General features: G+C 39.1%; 3 protein-coding genes across 3 annotated transcripts; 2 read left to right on the top strand and 1 right to left on the bottom strand.

Moving 5' to 3' along the window:
* Positions 1–8,958: 8,958 nt before the first annotated feature.
* Positions 8,959–9,810, top strand: LOC112203872 (NAC domain-containing protein JA2L-like). The gene has a single exon (XM_024344779.1). It carries the CDS (start codon positions 8,959–8,961, stop codon positions 9,808–9,810), a length of 852 nt encoding a protein of 283 aa, XP_024200547.1.
* Positions 9,811–10,231: 421 nt separating this feature from the next.
* Positions 10,232–13,209, bottom strand: LOC112201947 (wee1-like protein kinase). The gene is made up of 4 exons (XM_040506530.1): positions 11,895–13,209; positions 11,630–11,723; positions 11,057–11,314; positions 10,232–10,593 (listed from the first exon to the last, which is right to left on the bottom strand). The coding sequence occupies exons 2-4, from the start codon at positions 11,633–11,635 to the stop codon at positions 10,498–10,500; spliced, it is 360 nt and encodes a 119-aa protein (XP_040362464.1). The 5' UTR covers positions 11,636–11,723; positions 11,895–13,209; the 3' UTR covers positions 10,232–10,497.
* Positions 13,210–14,063: 854 nt separating this feature from the next.
* LOC112165356 (pentatricopeptide repeat-containing protein At3g25210, mitochondrial) lies at positions 14,064–16,132 on the top strand. The gene has a single exon (XM_024301846.2). The coding sequence runs from the start codon at positions 14,162–14,164 to the stop codon at positions 15,332–15,334; it is 1,173 nt and encodes a 390-aa protein (XP_024157614.1). The 5' UTR covers positions 14,064–14,161; the 3' UTR covers positions 15,335–16,132.
* The last annotated feature ends 1,736 nt before the right edge of the window (positions 16,133–17,868 follow it).

A 17,868-nucleotide genomic window follows, 5' to 3' on the forward strand; every position in this document is an offset into this window, starting at 1 on the left:
TGATCAATTTGATCATAGCTTATTTCATTGTCATCTTGGAGATTGACCCCTCCTAATTTGTGCCTGCGAAAAAGATTAAGGATGGTTTGGTTTGCTTTCCTTACTTTAGCTATTAGTTTTTTGAGAGGGGGATTGCGGTGATCAAAAGATTGCATGTAGTGCTTATTTCTTAACGGCATGGTTTGAGTCTTTCTTTCTTTCTTTGTTTCTCCGGTGAAGTTAGTGATTCTAATGATGACAAGGGGGCATCATAAACTTGATTATATGTTAATATATAGTTGGGTCTATGATTCATTCGTGACCTTCTGCCATGTTAATTTAACTTCAATATTCTGGCTGTTATTTGTGAATGATAATTTGAACTTAACAATGTCAACATATATACGTAAACTTTTGGTTCCCGAGTCTTGTTATTCTCTCAATCATAGTAACCATTATGTGGTTTTAACCTTCAGGGCTATGATTAGTGAAAGACCTAGATGGAGAATCAAAGCTAAAAGTGTGTGCTGAACCAAGAATAATGGGCAAAAGAAAGTAATATTCATTTGAAATTAATGAATGTATAGCTGGACTTGCAGGCAATTCTAGAGTATGTACGTATAGAAACCTAGCTAATTGATAGACTGCATTTTTTTTTATCTCTCTTAGGCAGAGAAGAATATTTATGCTCAAAGGTTAATTTCCAGTCAATGTGTTAATGATAAGATACTTGCACTCATTGCTTGGTTGTAATCCTTTGTTGTTTTCCTTAATCTATACAAACACGACATCATTCGAACTGTACGTTGAGACGTGAGATCATCAATGACTTGCATTTGGTCGTTGATCCAGATATGGGTTTTAGTTAAGTTTAATGTTCCCATTTGCGATTAGGATCATTACTGTTAGTATGCACTACATTTATATGATTTCACCATATCATACTTCACAAGAGGCCTATGGAATGGTAAATAATGTAAATGATCTGGAATTAAAAGCTCTTATAAGGAGCATGAAGCTGCAGAAAAAAGCACCTTAATTATCCTAATTCTTAACAAATTTGAAAGATCAAGTGCAATAGCCTAGCGAGAGAAAAACCAATACAAAGTTAATTTTATTGATAAGAAATTGATTTACAGTTCGATGTACTGTTTGCATGACCCATTCTTTAATAGACATAGCATCATGGTTTCTGATACGCAACCCAAGGCAGCTAACAAGCCACATGCATGCAACGAAGTTTCAATCCTTAAATACACATCTACAAAAAGGACAAGAGTTTTTTTTTGAGTTATACAAAAAGGACAGAGTTGCTCATCCAATCTTATCTTGTTATGTAGAGCATTCTTCGTCGGCAATATATTTTTCACCAGTCGCCAGACAAATGATTTCACCTTAGGTTGAACGTTGGCTTGCCAAATGAGCTTCCACAAACCCTTATTAAGCTGTGTGTTGGACGTAGAAACTTGGTTAGTCAATGAAGCTGTAGATCTAGCCAACTGATATCTGCTCTTAACTGAGTAGAGGCCATGCATGTCTATCAAAATGCCAAACTAGTCTGTCTTCCGGACTTCGTATACTCAGAGGGATTTTGAGGGATTTTACGAATTAATTCAACCTCATCTGCATAGAATAAGTCATCCAACCAATCTTCCATCCAAACATTCGTCCCAGGGTCGATTAAATCAGCAAAGTTTAAATCTTCCAGGCCTTCCATTACTACCGAATGGTCTGAATGTGTGAGGTCTGGGTATCCACGGATCATTCCAGACAGAAATAGACGAACCCGTGCCAACCTGAAAACGAATCCCTAGCCTTTTTCCAAGAGCTTCTTTCCTTTCATTAAACTCCTCCACGTGTAGGAGTCTCCCAGATGGACACTAGCATGCATTAAATCACCGTTAGGGTAGTATCTTGCCTTCAAAATCTTACCAATGAGAGACTCAGGATGCCTCAACAACCTCCAGCCCTGTTTGGCTAAGAGTGCTTGATTAAAAAGCTCCATATTCCGGAAACCTAGTCCACCTTCCTCCTTCGGGACGCACATCTTATCCCACGTGAGCCAATGAATTTTCCGTCCTTTCTCCGAATCCCCCCCACCAAAACTCAGCCATGTAGCGGTGCAATTCTTGACAATGATGCTTCGGTAGCTCAAAGCAACTCATGACATACGTGGGCACCGATTGTACAACTGATTTGATCATCACTTCTTTTCCGGCCATGCTAAGTGTCTTCTCCTTCCAATTCTTCATTTTGTTTCTGATCTTCTCCAGGATGAATTGAAAAGCCTCAGTTTTAGAGTAACTGACTTCAGTAGGGAGGCCCAGATATTTATCATGCTTATCAACTCTGGCAACTCCGAACACACTAGCAGTGTTATGTATGTGCAGAAGTTTAAAACATGCATCGAGGTACTGCTTTGATGTATAATTGTATATATCAGTCTAATATGACTAAGGGTCGTGTTTTGGTCATCTTATATCATAAAACGGTTGGTTTCTAAATGGTAGTTGTATGTAGTTTCATAATTTTTGTTGATCATTAAATATAAATAAAAAATGCATTGAAGAACTGCATTTATTATTATATGATTTCGTTTGTGATATCAATTATATGTGGTAAATGGATTAGAAGCAGTACGTGAAAGTTTAGATCATCTAGAGGTCGATAAGGACTCTTGTAAAAGTCATAAATATTTTTTACATTAAATTCTTCATATGTGGGGTATGAGTTTATGATCCAACTGCATGATATCCGTTCATATCCATGGACAAAATATATCCTGCTTCAAGATATATGATATGTACTCCTAAGGCCATCTCCAACCCAAAGGGCTAAAACTAGCCCTGGGGCTAAATTTTAGCCCTAAATTTTGTATTATTCATTGATCTGACATCAACCGTCTCCAACCTATCAAAGCTAAATTATAGCCCTAAAATATATTTTAACATTTTGGATTAGTTATATATATATATATATATATATATATATATATATATAACATTTTGGATAAGTTTATATATATATATATATATAAACCAACGGCAATAAAAAAAAAATTAACCAATGGCTAGCTGATGTCAGCTACTAGCTGTTGCTGACATCATGCTGCTGTCACCCTCCACTACTCGAGTGGGCCACCTTTAATCTAATCCAGTTTTTTGAAGGGCCAAATGGCTCCTCCAAGGGCTAAAAATGCCCCTTTAACCTCACATTTGACCCTAAAAAATGGCACTTTACCCCTTAGCCTCATGGGTTTGAGAAAGAATTCAACTCTGTCTCTCTCGGTGCTCTTGGAAGGACGTCGTTCCACCTTTGCTATTCTCAGTGGCCACCTCAAGTTGGGTCTTTGCCTTTGCAATCAAAGTCGGGTATTGGGGATAAGCCGAAGAGCTTCGCGGCGGAGATTATGGGTTATAGCAAAGGTGTATTTGCATTTCATTACCGTCACTTCCATTAGACATTAAAGGTTCATACGATCCATCATGCCTGAAATAAAGAAAAAATTACACAAACTAAGATTACAGACTAATATGCAACATATAGTTCAAGGTATTTGTAGATGGATTATTTATATCAAATTGAAACATGTAGGACCCTTTATTAAAACAAAATTACTGTACTGAGAACAATATGTGCGTACATAGTAGACCAATTTAAGGCAGAGCCAGGACCAATATGTGCGTATATTCTTTTTTTGTTTAGTCAACAAGGTATATATATATTTAGATTCTAATTTCTATAAGATTTGCTAAGTTAGTACTAGTTTCGTAATGTGAATATAGGCCAAGCAATGGGAATCATGGATTTCATAAACCATACTGAAGCTGGAAAGCCTTTGCATGAGGTCAGTTCTGTTATATAATTTATAATGAAGACTAGACCTACTACCAGATTACTTGGTCTTTCAAAACTTTGTAACCTTGGAAAGCAGTCGAGAAGTGAAAAATAAGGATCAAAACTTTCAAGTTCATTGCTTCATTACTCTATTGATATCATGTTAAACAACTGGTAGAAGCCTATAAGGTGGCTAAAAAACATAAAGCAACTACAGGCCTAACAATTGACTAAATTCTGTCCCAACAAAATATCAGTATCAAAGCCCTGAACTTCTACTACAGATATGATCTCAGCATGGCCTAAAAGGCCTATTGGCCATGCCTTTGATTAAGACCAATAAATATAGTTTTAGTATAATGATATCTAGCTATATTTACATTATAAACACTGCATCATTGTTAACAAGTCAAATGACTATTGGTCATTAGCATATAGGACGTTGACATGTCTATTTACATGCTATACCCACTGGCATTACGAGGACCACCACCACCATCAAAGTGACTTCCAGAGAATACTAAAAGGATCACCAAGAGAGGTGGAAGCAAAGACATCCCCTATCACCACCTCCCGAGCTACATAGTGGGCAGTTTTAGAAGAAAACTTACCCTTTTTCCCAAGTTTCCAACTCAAACGATCGCTTCGATTTCTATGACTGAGAGGAACACACAAGATATCATCAACAACTTCTTGAGAGAATAGACGTTGCGAACATCAACCCTCCAACTTTTGGTTTCTGCATCTATCAAGGAAGAGACTAGCTCAATATTACAAGCAGCCAGTTTACAGAGTTGATGAGGAGAAACAGTTGGAATCCACTGATCACTCCAAACATGAATAGAGGAGCCATTACCAACCTGCCAAAATAATCCAGTCTGAAGGACAGTTGTAGCTTCCATAATGCTTCTCCATGCATACGAGGGGGATTCCCCCATATCTGCATCCAAAAAAGAACCATTCAGAAAATACCTAGCCTTGAGCAAACGAGACAACAAGGAATTAGGATTAGTGAGTAACCTCCATCCCTGTTTTGCAAGCAGAGACAAATTATGAGCATGCAGATTCTTGAAACCTAAACCTCCCTCACTTTTAGACAGGCACATCCTATCCCATGACCGCCAATGAATTTTGCGATTAGAATCTGAACCTCCCCAAAAAAATTGATCACAAAGTTGGTGGAGATCCTCACAAAGACCTTTAGGAAGCATATAACAACTCATAACATACGTTGGAATAACTTGTGCCACTGCCTTAATCAGAATCTCCTTCCCTGCAGAACTCAGGATTTTTGTGCGCCAACTAATCAGCTTCTTAGTTAATCTTTCCTTAAGATAAGAAAAAATTACCACTTTTGATTTTCCCACATGAAGTGGAAGCCCTAGATATCTGCCATGGTCCTCCACACACTGAACCCCCAAAATAGAAGCTAAATTAGCTTTAGTATCCGGGTGCACATTCCTGCTAAAGACAACACTGCTCTTCTCTAAATTAATCCTTTGGCCAGAAGCATGCTCATACACATTCAAAATATACTTGAATGTAGAGCATTCCACCACAGAGGCTTCTCCAAATATAAAGCTATCATCGGCAAATAGCAAATGATGAATAGTTGGGGCTCGAGGACTCATCTTCAGCCCCTTCAATGAACCCTAGGATACTGCGTGAGAAATAAGGGACGAGAGACCTTCAACACACAAAATGAATAAGTATGGAGAAAGAGGGTCCCCCTGCCTGATGCCTCTGGAAGGAGTAATATAACCTGTAGGTTTACTATGAAGCAGAATAGAATAACGCACTGTTCTAATGGAACAAAGAGCAGTGTCAATCCACTTTTGTGCAAACCCTATTTTAGATCAGATAGAGATCAAGAAAGTCCACTCCAATCTGTCATATGCTTTGCTTATAGCTAACTTAAGGGAGACAAAACCCTCATTCTGATGTCGGAGCTTACGCATAAAATGAGCAAGTTCAGATGCAACAAGAGTATTATCAGATATCAAACGGCCAGGAACAAAAGCACTTTGAAGAGGAGAGATAATAGAAGGCAATAATACTTTCAATCTGTTAGCAAGCACCTTAGAAGCAATTTTATACCCCACATTGCAAAGGGCTATAGGCTTGAAATCAGCTGCAATTTTAGGCTCTTTAATTTTAGGAATAAGAGTCAAATGAGAAAAATTGCTCTCAGAATCCAGAAGACTTGTGTTTAAAAAAGTCCTCACAGCTAAACACACAAGATGATGTGTATTTAGTATTTAGAGGTATGTGGATAAAATTTTACATCCCTTAATTATTTTTGTTAAAAAAGAAAAAAAAAAATTCTCATACGGATACCCAAATCTGGGTACCCTCCTTCTTCTTCCTTCTTCCTCCCTCCCTCCCCGATTTGATTTGCACACCCAAATCTGGTTACCGAAAATCTGATTTTCTTGTCCTCCTCCTTATTCCTCTTCCATCCTCCCTCCTCGATTTGATTTGGACACCCAAATCTAGGTACCCAAAATCTGATTTTCTCCTCCTCCTCCTTATTCTTCTTCCTTCTTCTCCTCTTTCTTCTTCTTCTTCTTCTTTTTTTCCCCTCCCTCCCCAATATCAAGTTTTGATTTGGATACCCAAATCTAATTTTCTCCTCCTCCTCCTTCTTCCTTCTTCCTTCTTCTCCTTCTTCCTCCCTAATATCAAGGTTTGATTTGGACAATCAAATCTGGTTTTTTTCTTCTCCTCCTCCTTCTTCTTCTTCGTTTTCCTATTCGTTCTTCTTCTTTGTTTTCCTTTTCGTTCTTCTTCCTTCTCCTTCTTCTTCCTTCTTCTTCTTCTTCTGCAATTTTTTTTTGTCAATCCATGAAGGATTTGTCCTTACAAATTTGACCAAAATCACACTGACTAACGGGAGCTGTAACGGCATACACCGATTTTGGGTCGGGATTGTAGCGTCATGTACCAAAGTTAATTCTTTGAAACCTAATACACCAAACTTCGGGACGGCCTATATGTCATGTACCAATCTTAAACTTTTTCCCCTAAGAAAAGCATATATATATATATATTATGTCGACTATGTCTTCTTGAATAGTTATGAAGCGTCATTGTTGCAATAATTATTTTGAGTTGTGTAATGAATTGATAACTAGGCATGTCTTTTAAAATCTTTATTTTTTTCCATGCTCCAAAAATACGCTTAGCGCCTCTCCTAAAAGCTAAGTTCATGTGGTTACATACTTGTAGGTTCGTCGCCGAATTGAAATTGTGGAAGATGATACCTCATTTGTGGGTAACCAGCATCCACAATATAATATTTCCATGTCAAAATAAAATTGTGAAAATATAATTTCAATTTTAATTTTGAAATTGCATAATTTGAGTCATTATCATTGGGAGGTTTAGGAAACTTCAAAGCATCATTCCTCCTTATAGATGAGAGAAATATGAAAATATTACAGAAGATAACCAAGAATCACACATACGTACAACCCTAAATCAATATGTCAGAAACAGAGTTGCTTAATTCAAGCGACTGACTTTTTAGACTCATAAGAAATCCAAAAACAACATAGCCTTACCAAATAAGTTTGTAAAGGAGTGATCATCTGCAGATATGTAGATGGAGAGAACTTAGAGCAGGAGAGTATCTTTTTGTATTGGCGTCGATATCTTTTGGTTCAGTCTAGAATGGTAAAATGTGAAACCCTTTGATCATCTTTTAAAAAAGATAAAAAAATAAATAAAAAAATAAGTAAAATGAGATCAGGCAATATAACATATTAGATGAGGGTAAATGGGTAATCTAGGTAAAGTCAAGAAGTGATCTCAACTTTTGAAATCCCTGCTTCTAGAAGCACCAATATAGCAACTTTGTAGATTATACCTAGCGAAGTGGGAGATTCTGATTATAATCGATGGTTGTTATTTTACCAAACAACTTCAGCGACTTAAATTGAGAAATAAGTTGCTTAATCCAAGGTTGAACTCAAGGTCAAACTGGGCCTATATTGCACGAGGTCACCAGCCTTACCCAAATGAATGCTTCGCTGCTCAGAAAATTCTTTGGTTTAGTTCAGTATTTTTTAGGCTCTAAGCTTGATTTTGTGTCCTCATTAAGTCGCAAGCTTTTTCAAAAAATTCTTCTTTTACGGTAGTGGTACACAAAATGAAATGGTTTTTCCTATCTTGGTAAATGGTAATTGTGACATTCATTTCGATCATGTGGCTTTGTACATTACAGCATGACTGTATCAGGAATTTGTGTTGACTTTTTGACTTGTTTCTGTGACCAATTAGGATTAGGATTAACCTCCCTCTGTTTATAATAAATAAATAAAACCCCCGCTCGTCTCTCCTCTCTTCTCTCTCTTAATTCTCCAGTTAGGGGCTGATCTCAGTTTCTGAGATTAAATTAGCTTTCCTTGTATTACTTGTTTGAGTTTAATAGAGAACTTTCCTTGAATAAAAAAAAAAATTCTCCAGTTTATTTGTGACCGTTGCAAACAAAACCGGGTTTGAAAGTGTTCCAACTCCGTTTAGGATTAGGATTAGCCTCTTTATAAAACCCACTAGTCACTCTTCTCTCTCAAAAAAAAAAAAAAAAAAACCCTAATTCTTTTATTTGTGACCGTTGCAAACAAAACCGTGTATGAATGAGTTGTCTTAAAGAACGCGTTTGAGAGCAATTCCAACTCCGTTTAGGATTAGGATTAGCCTCTTTATAATACCCACCCCCCACGAAGACTCTTCACTCTGCTCTCTTCACTCTCAATTAGCCTCTTCTCAATTCTCCAATTCTCCAATTCCCGAAACCCTTTCTCTCTGAAATTCTTTCCATTCTCTCTCTCAAAAAAAAAAAAAAAAAAGAGTGACGAGTGGTGGGGATTTAAAAAAAAAAAAAAAAAAAAATCCTAATTCTTTTATTTGTGACCGTTGCAAACAAAAGCGCGTGTGAACAGAACTGCTGATTCCAACTCCGTTTAGGATTAGGATTAGCCTCTTTATAAAACCCAACCCCCACGAAGACTCTTCACTCTGCTCTCTTCACTCTTCTCTCTCTCAATTCTCCAATTCCCGAAACCCTTTCTCTCTGAAATTCTTTCCTTCCCGAAACCCTAGTTTTTTGGTCTCTCTGAAATTCTTTCCATTTCTGCAATCATGGCAATTCTCTCCAACAAACTCCCAGTGGGGGTCAGGTTCCTTCCCACAGACCAGGAACTGCTCGATTACTATCTCCGCACAAGGATCGCCATGGGTGACCAGTTTCGCACCGATTTCGTCGCCGATTGTCCTCATTTCTACGGAGACAAGGAGCCCTGGGTTGTCTGGCAGATCTACGGCGGCGGTGAGTCCAAGAAAGTGGAGGATGAAAATACTCTCTATTTCTTCACCCATCGGAGAAGGCTGAGTCCCACCGCCAAGAGATTTGATCGGAAAGTGGGTTCCGGCACTTGGAGTGGTCAATATTCGAGAGAGGTTGAGGATGATGGTGTTGTTATTGGGCTCAAGCGGGACTTTCGATACGAGGGCGGTTGTGACGAGAGTCACAACGACGCTTGGTTGATGCAAGAGTTTCAGCTTGATGATGATTCGGATTTGGTACTGTGCTCTCTGAGAAAAAACCCTAGAAAGGGGAGCAATACCAGAGTAGTTAATGATAAAAAGAGAAAGAGCATTCCACAACCCAGAAAGCCAAAATCTAAAAGGCAGAAAAAGGAAGGGACTTGTCATCAGGAACAAGGCAGCAGCAGTACTGTTCATCCCAATTACGAGTTGCCCTATCCACAAATGGATGTTCATCCCAATTACGAGTTGCCCTATCCACAAATGGATGATCTAGATTTTTATTTGCCTGAGATTTATCCAGATCTGTTTGTTGATGATGGGCGTGATTTATTTACTATGGATGACTTGCTTGGAGAAACCCCAGTTTGGGAGGAGGGCAACAACTTCAATTTGGGGGAGGAGGGCAACAACTTCAATTTGGTTACAGGAGTACCACTTCTTTGATAATCTGGTTACAGGAGCTAGGAGTACCACTTCTTAGATAGTTCATTTTAATTTTTTACTCCTTCATGTATCTAATGTACATTTTTTTCATTCTTAAACCCAGTTAATGGGTTATACACACTACTTTGTAAATCAATTTCTATCGAATGAAATCAACATCACATTGGTTCTTCTCTCTTTAGCTGTGCAATTGTTTTTCAATATCAAATTTGTTTTTCACTTGGTTACTTAATTCCTATTTCTGTCACACATCAGAGTTTCATGTTCTTGTCCTGTCAAACAGCAAATATAAAGAAAACTCCACTTTACAGGACTCTCTGTCACACAACTAGCTGCAATGAGAATTAAATGAATGACAGAAGGTTTCAACTCGCAATTTGGTCCTTAATAGGATCATAGAGGTGCATCTCCAATCCAAATCTGTAGAGAAGGCACCCAACAAAGGCTTTAGACTTTTCCATTACCAGTAAAATACTCGAGTCCATGACCAAGGAATCCTCAGGATTCATAAAAAATGCACCGCATTAGGAGGAAAATTAGGTGCATATTAATACATGAGGGAGAATTATAGATACAAAATTGGCCATTCACATACTTCTGCCTATTTTACTGGGCTGGCAGACACAAAAGGATGACATATACTATAATACAATACCCCAATCTCTTCAATTCGCAATCGTGGTTGTCCTAGGCCCATGCATTTTTTAGCACCCTGTGGAACATTAGATTTTCAACCAACTCTTTAGCTGATGGTCTGCAGACTGGATTTGGATCCAACATGGCCTGATAGATTCAAACAATATGATGCAATCAGCAACTCCATCACATGTCCTTTTTATTTGACCAAACCAACTTAAGAAAAGCAGGATACTAGGTGCATCTTTCCTTTGAAACAGATTTCTTATGAAATAAGCTTACTGGATCCAACATTACTACTTATGAAACACATATTCAGAGTTTCTTAGCAATTCTTTCTATCTTATATCTACTTGCAATTTCAGAAAACCATACTACATGAAAGATATTACTGTGAATCTATGATAAGGGGTGGTTTTGATCAACAAACAACATTTTCATCTCCCATTTGAAGATAAGGAAAGAGAAGCTGAAAACTTTTGTTTATGCATTTCCCCATTTCACATATACTGAAGAACACGTTCATTCATAAGCAGAAGAACTACATAAGTGACAACTTCACAGTTATAAAGCAAAGCCAACAACTAACGGAAAAGAAAACATAGAGTACCTTGAGCAAGTTCTGAAGTTGCAAGGAGTGACCAGGAAGCAGTGGCAATTTTCCTTTCTTAAGATTTAAGGTTTGAGGTCCTTCTTCCGGTAACGGTGAACCTCTAATAAGCTCATACATAGGAACTCCCAATGAGAAGATATCAGCCTTGTCAAGATCGTCATGTTTCTCATTCAGGATCTCTGAAGGCATATAGCGAGCATCACCCTCTTCAATTGGTAGGCTTTTATCAAGTAGTGTTGCACATCCAAAGGCACCCTTTGTTGGAGAAAAAAGAAAGTAAAAGGTTATGCATCTAGTCTAAACTTTAACCATATTCCATAACAATCATTTTCCACTTTCGAGAGAGAGAGAGAGAGAGAGAGAGAGAGAGAGAGAGAGAGAGAGAGAGAGAGAGAGATAATCATTAACAAAGCCCTTCATCACCTTCTTTCAAACCAGGAAAAAGACATAAAAAATAGCCATAGAGTATGATCGAAACTTGTAAAATCGTGTTGTAGCACCTTTTTTTTATAACAGAGTATAATACTTAGATAAGTCTAATCAACTACGGTCCTTGAAATTCATACCAACCTGCATAGAAGGATTCCCTCAGCTCCCTCACCACCTCATTATTCATCACAGCATCCCAAACTGCTCTATCAGATGACAATGAAACCACTATTCTCTACACACACAAAAATACCCTTTATGACATAATCATACGAAAATGCAAGTGAGATTCGACAACCACGCATAGATACTAGTATTTTGAATCATTTGTGCGATTAAAATTCAAAAACACAAAAACCAATATGTTGAGTGTGTTGCAAAATAAGGGTCAACAAGAGATAGGGACCTGAACAGATGACTCATTCTGCAATAAACTGAAAGCCTCATAAACTCTTTGACGTCCCTGAGGCTGGGAATTACAAAGGTAAACATAAGGCTCCATCCAATCTGATTCTGTCCCAAATGAAGATACTCGCTGCACCGAACCAGAAGCACTCAAAATCTGATCAGCTACATCCTTGTCCAAGTACTCGGAACCAAATTTATAACAGATAAACTGGGGGTGATGAGTCGGACTGAACACCCTTTTAATGTAAAAGCATATCAATTTAACACCATCTCATGAATGATGACAGTTATAGCGTGAAATGCAACGTCAATATAAACCAAACTGAGCATAATTCAAAAACCAACGATCATAACCAAGTCACAAAAAGCACATATGACCAACTAACTAATTTATATAGGGTATGTAGCAAATCATATATATGTTACAAAAGTACTAATCAATTAGCCAACTTTTGTGATCATAGTATCATGCATACAACATTTTGGTCCATATAAATGAACATAAAGAAAGAGAGAAAGAGTGGTTATACTGTTGAAGAGTAGAAACAGCGTTGTGAACTTCATCTCCAGAAGGAACAGGTCCAAGAACAAAGTCATCAAGAAACCATGAGCTTTCTCAACATCTTCACTCCCGTCCACAGAAACCCAATCGAAATCATCAAACTGAGGTGAAGTGGGCCAGTTGGACCTGCTGGAACTAACAGAAACAGGCACCAAGAATTTCCATACCGCGGAAGTAAAATCGGTGTCGCACATGCCCTTCTTCCTCCTGAAGCGGTGCAAAAACGACTCAGCCAACCGACTCTTCTTCTAGGTATTGTTGAACCCGCCCGAATCCTCGATATCGGGTTGGGAGCAACCCGAAAGCCTCCTCTTGGAAACGAGGGTGTTGGAGTGAGTTGACTTGACGTTGGAAGGAAACGCTCTCACTGTGGAAGGGATTAAAGAGCGAGCGGAGAGCAAGGCGGCTTCGAGCAGAGAAACAAGCACAGACGAGAGAGAGAGAAAGTGGATCTGGAAGACTCTTTCCTCCGTCATCGATCTCTGACCACCAAGGTGGACTCACCGCAGCCACTATCTTCTTCGCCTTCCTCCGACGAGTTAACGACAGACTGCACGTCCTCCAGCCACTACTAGAAGCATGGTCACATAGTTCCGTGTAGTCCACCTTCGAGATGAGCCATAAAGAAAATGGGTCAGTGGGTGAGGTAGAGAGAGAGAGAGGGTTTCGGGGAAGAGACGAGACCGGAGGATGGGGGAAGAGAGAGAGAGAGATAAGGTTTCGGGGAAGAGCAGAGAAAATGGGTCAGTGGGTGAGGTAGAGTGGGAAACGTCCAATTTGGTTCCCCGCTTATACGAAATGTTTTAAACTTAGTCTCTCCGCCATTTTGAAAATTTTCAAATCAAAATATAGACATCAAAAAACTGATGTTAAATATATAAATAGAAATCAGATTTTTAGAAATTAATGTTAGAATAACTTTTTACATCGCGTGAAATCTTGACTGATTTAAATAACGTGATGTCTATTAGCATTATTCTAGTAGTGGAGGAGTGCTCGGAAAAATGGATTGCAGCGCGGCTGCGACGAGAGTTCGTCGGTCAAGTCCAAGCCGAGTACTGCCTATGGGTTGTCCAAGTGGTCCGATTCGGATGATGAGGAGGAGTCACAGAAGAAGAAATGGTTTTGGTGACCAGCCACGACGCCAACGAGGATTATCGGTGCGCTCAAACGCATGCAGGGTGGTCACCGACCGGTAATTCCAGAGAGAGAGAGAGAGAGAGAGAGAGAGAGCCCAGACGGCTAAGCTGCCGCCTCGCTCAGCCCCACCGTTGCCATTCTGAAACCGGCCTTCATCAGGTCGGTGGAGCCTTGGGATGAGGGGCCGTAGGAGGAAGGGGGGGGGGGGGAGAGAGAGGACAATGTTGTAGTTTATTAATTATATTGAGGGTGGAATAGTCATTTTACTTTTTATTGGGTTAGTGAGAATAAAAATCTGTTGGTGAGGTAAGTGAAATAATTTTAACTCATTTTAGTGCTTTAGGTCAAAGAGCTTGAGGGTGAAAGGGAAAACTTAAAATTTGCTAGAGTAAGAGGGAACTGTGTCCCTACAATTAAGGAAATGGGGTATTTAACTTATTCTAAATCCCGACCCGAACCGGCCCGCAATCAAAAGAACCATTCATCAAGTAGCTAATCCGCCATTTCCTCCATCACAAAACCCCTCCCCCGCCAATTGATTCCCTCTCTCCCTCTCTCAGACAATGCCGGCGACGTTACGTCGCGTTCTCGCCGCTACTCTCAGACGCCCCAATATCCTCTTTCCTCAACGCCCACCTCTCTCCTCCCGCCACGTAATCCCTGACCCTTCATTTCCGGTCACCCTCCCGTCACTCTATCACCGCCTCCTATCCTCCTCCTCCTCCGCCGCCCAAAACCCTCCGGACTCATTCCGAACCCGAACCCCACTGGAGAAGCAATTCGAAACATGGGTCCAGAAACTCAAACCCGGATTCGGCCCACCCGACGTCGACGAGGCCCTGAAAGCCCAATCGGATCCCGACCTCGCTCTCGACATTTTCCGATGGACGGCCCAGCAGCGCAACTACAAGCACAACCACTCCACGTACCTCACCATGATCAAAATCCTAATCAACGGCCGCCGCTACCGCCACGCCGAAACCCTACTTGAGGAGGTGGTCGCCGGAGCTTGTGAGATAAGTGTCCCGCTCTATAACTCCATTATTCGATTCTGTTGTGGAAGAAAGATGCTCTTCAATCGTGCTTTTGATGTGTACAAGAAAATGTTGAATTCGGAGAACTGTAAGCCCACTTTGGAAACCTATGCATTGCTGCTTAATTCATTGCTCAGGAGGTTTAATAATATCACTGTTTGCCATGTGTATTTGCGGTCGGTGAGGTCGTTGTCGAAGCAAATGAAGGCTTCCGGTGTGATACCGGATACTTTTGTGTTGAATATGATCATCAAGGCTTATTCCAAGTGTTTGGAAGTTGATGAGGCACTTCAGGTTTTTCGGGAAATGGGGTTGTATGGATGTGAGCCGAATGGTTATACTTATGGTTACATTGCCAAAGGGTTGTGTGAGAAGGGGAGGGTAGGTCAGGGTTTAGGGTTTTACAAGGAAATGAGAGGGAAGGGTTTGGTGCCTAGCAGTAGTACTTATATGGTTGTAATTTGCAGTCTTGCTCTGGAGCGGAGATATGAGGATGCGAGTAATGTCGTGTTTGATAAGTTGAGTAATTCTATGTCTCCTGATTTGTTAACTTACAAAACTTTATTGGAAGGATTGTGCCGGGATGGGAAAGGTGAGGAGGCATTTGATCTACTAGAGACTTTTAGGAGCAGGGATAGAGCCATGAATGAAAAGACATACAAGACATTGTTAAATGCATTGCATTTTGTAAATAGGGAGTAGTTCAATACATGTCCTCCGAGTTCAGTTCAAGACTTGTATTAACTAACCTTGGTTGGATTCATATATGAGATTTGAATTATTAACTTATCAGAATCCCAGTTTTGATTATATGGTAATGCTGAGTGGGTGTAGTAATGTGAATATGCCACAATGTTATAATAATGTATTACCATGTAGTGATGCTCTTCTTTCGGTGGCTCTCTCTAAATCCCTAAGTGAGGACGAGTTGGGATTGCTCAGGCTGCTAGTGAAAGTTAATTTCTGTAGTGAAATACATCAAAAGACAGACACCAGCTCAGTTTTGGCTACATTTAGACTGTAGTGGACAACATAATTTCTACATTGCTCAAGGTGGATGGTTTTCAGTTTTGCTGAGAAGATTTTGGAACTTCAAGGACCATTACAGTCATTTAATGGAGATGGAACTGAGTAAACTTTTCTTGAGATGCAGTGATCCGATAGTTAACCTTTGAGATGTTTACCCTGCAATGTTTTCAGTTTGACATTGGATATCAAAGTAAGAGGATGCCATATATTGAACTTGACATTCTTGGACATCCTGGTGAATCGGATTGTGTCATCCACTGAGATTTGAAGATTGTATAAGATGTTGGTACTGTTTTTACCATGCATGGCTTCAAGATTGTTGATCAGATTTTTACTCAACTTAAGAGGATTCTTGTAAGTTCATATTATTCTTTTCTGTTATTGAATGTGCTACATAAATAATGATGCAGTATCAATGAAATTTTCAGCAAATTGAAACTGTTATTGCATTTCTTGTTAGTTCCCGCTGCTTTTGTACTCTAAAATATCAGATTCTAACTCCAGAATCAATTGATTTATGTCTTTGAACCTCTCTTCGGTCCTCACTTTGGGTGATCTAAGTGAGAATCTGTGGCACTGCATGTGGGTGGTGGCTGTCCATGTGCGTACATAGATAGTATATGCAGTAATACACACACACATATGGTGTTTGAGTCCTTCCTTGTTTCCCAGGTATGATGTTTTAACTAACTAGTTGCTGTAGTTTGAAAGCAACTCACCAATTACATTCGGTAATTTAGTTGGATACAAAACGTAAACAGCAAAATACAGGGACACATTGTTGACTAATTATGGTTAGTAGTTGAAACCTTTGCTTGAAGTACCAGTTTGTATATGTGTGTCTGCTGTGAAGTGAGAGGTTTGAGGTGTAGTTACATTTATTCAACATGTTCCAGTTCTGCATCTGGGATGATCTCACAGTTTCATGTTCTGCCGCTAAAGAAAATAGATTTAACTTTTTCAAGGCTTCACTATTCAATCTCATCGTCCACCTTATTTTACCGACTGCATGTAAAATTACGGGTTATGCAATTTTTCAAATATTGTAGTTTACTACTCACCATATGATTACCATTTTTATGATAGAGAAGATGATTACCATTTTTGTATGATCTCGTTGTGTCCTGTATTTCTGTTGAGAGGAATTCATACTTTCTCCGTAATCTGTTCGAGTGTTTTCTCTAAGTCTTATATTATTCTCCCCTTCTTGCTAGCTCAAATAACTCGGGTTTACACTGTGCAAAAAAATAAATATCAGACGATTTGTTTTTACAATTACCCTGAAGTAGCTGCTTGTCTGATGTCAACTGACACTTGAAAATGTAAGCCTAGTGGCTCACAAAATAACAGCATGGAATTTATAGCATTTTCTTAGCAGCTTGCTCTTTTCTTTGAACGTTTCTGTGAATGGTTTTGTGCAGTTATGTAGTAAAGACAACTGAAGCTTCTTTTGGTCCGAAAAGACAGCAGAAGCATTCTTAATTTTTTTTTCCTGAGCTCTTATGCAAGTTTATTTGGTTGTTCTAAGATCAACTGATAATGATTACGTGTTGCTTCATCATGGAGGCTATATTGAAAAGCCACACAAAAATGAGTTGAAATAATACTAAAAGTTTATTGAACACTGCTCAATAGTTTAAGGATACATGCACTTGAAAACAAGAGAAAAGACCCTGGACATGCTGTAAATGGATAATTAAAACCCCACAAAGAGAAAAAATGAATGAATAAAAAAGTCATAGCCTAGGCTAATGATGAAGGAATTGAAGAAACAACAGTCATAAACAATGGGTCCACTTAAGAACTACTTTTGATCCAATAAATCTGGATCCTCTTGCTTGTATGTTTAAAGACAAAGTGTGGAAACATTTATAGGAATTCCTTGAAGAATTTAATCATTGATGGTTTCTGTATATAATCTCTGAGTAATGCCTTTGTGATTAGTATAATCTTCGAGTCAGTTGACAGTCTGGTTTCTTGAGCGATGCTTGGTGCTAGCTGTTGTTTGGGTCAATTTTCTGGAAAGGAAGCAGAGAATTTTTTAACACAAGACTGGGAATGATCAAGTGGAGATGTGAGATAGAAGCAAACTTTTGAGTCCTTTGGGGGCTGTGGTTACTTCTAAGCTTAGATATTTCTCTTTTGCAGATGTTCTGAGGGACTGTTAGGTGTCAGCTCACTAATTTTTCTAGAATTTATGCCCTTGT

Source organism: Rosa chinensis, chromosome 5, assembly GCF_002994745.2.
Source record: "Rosa chinensis cultivar Old Blush chromosome 5, RchiOBHm-V2, whole genome shotgun sequence".
In the NCBI taxonomy this organism is placed as follows: Eukaryota; Viridiplantae; Streptophyta; class Magnoliopsida; order Rosales; family Rosaceae; genus Rosa; species Rosa chinensis.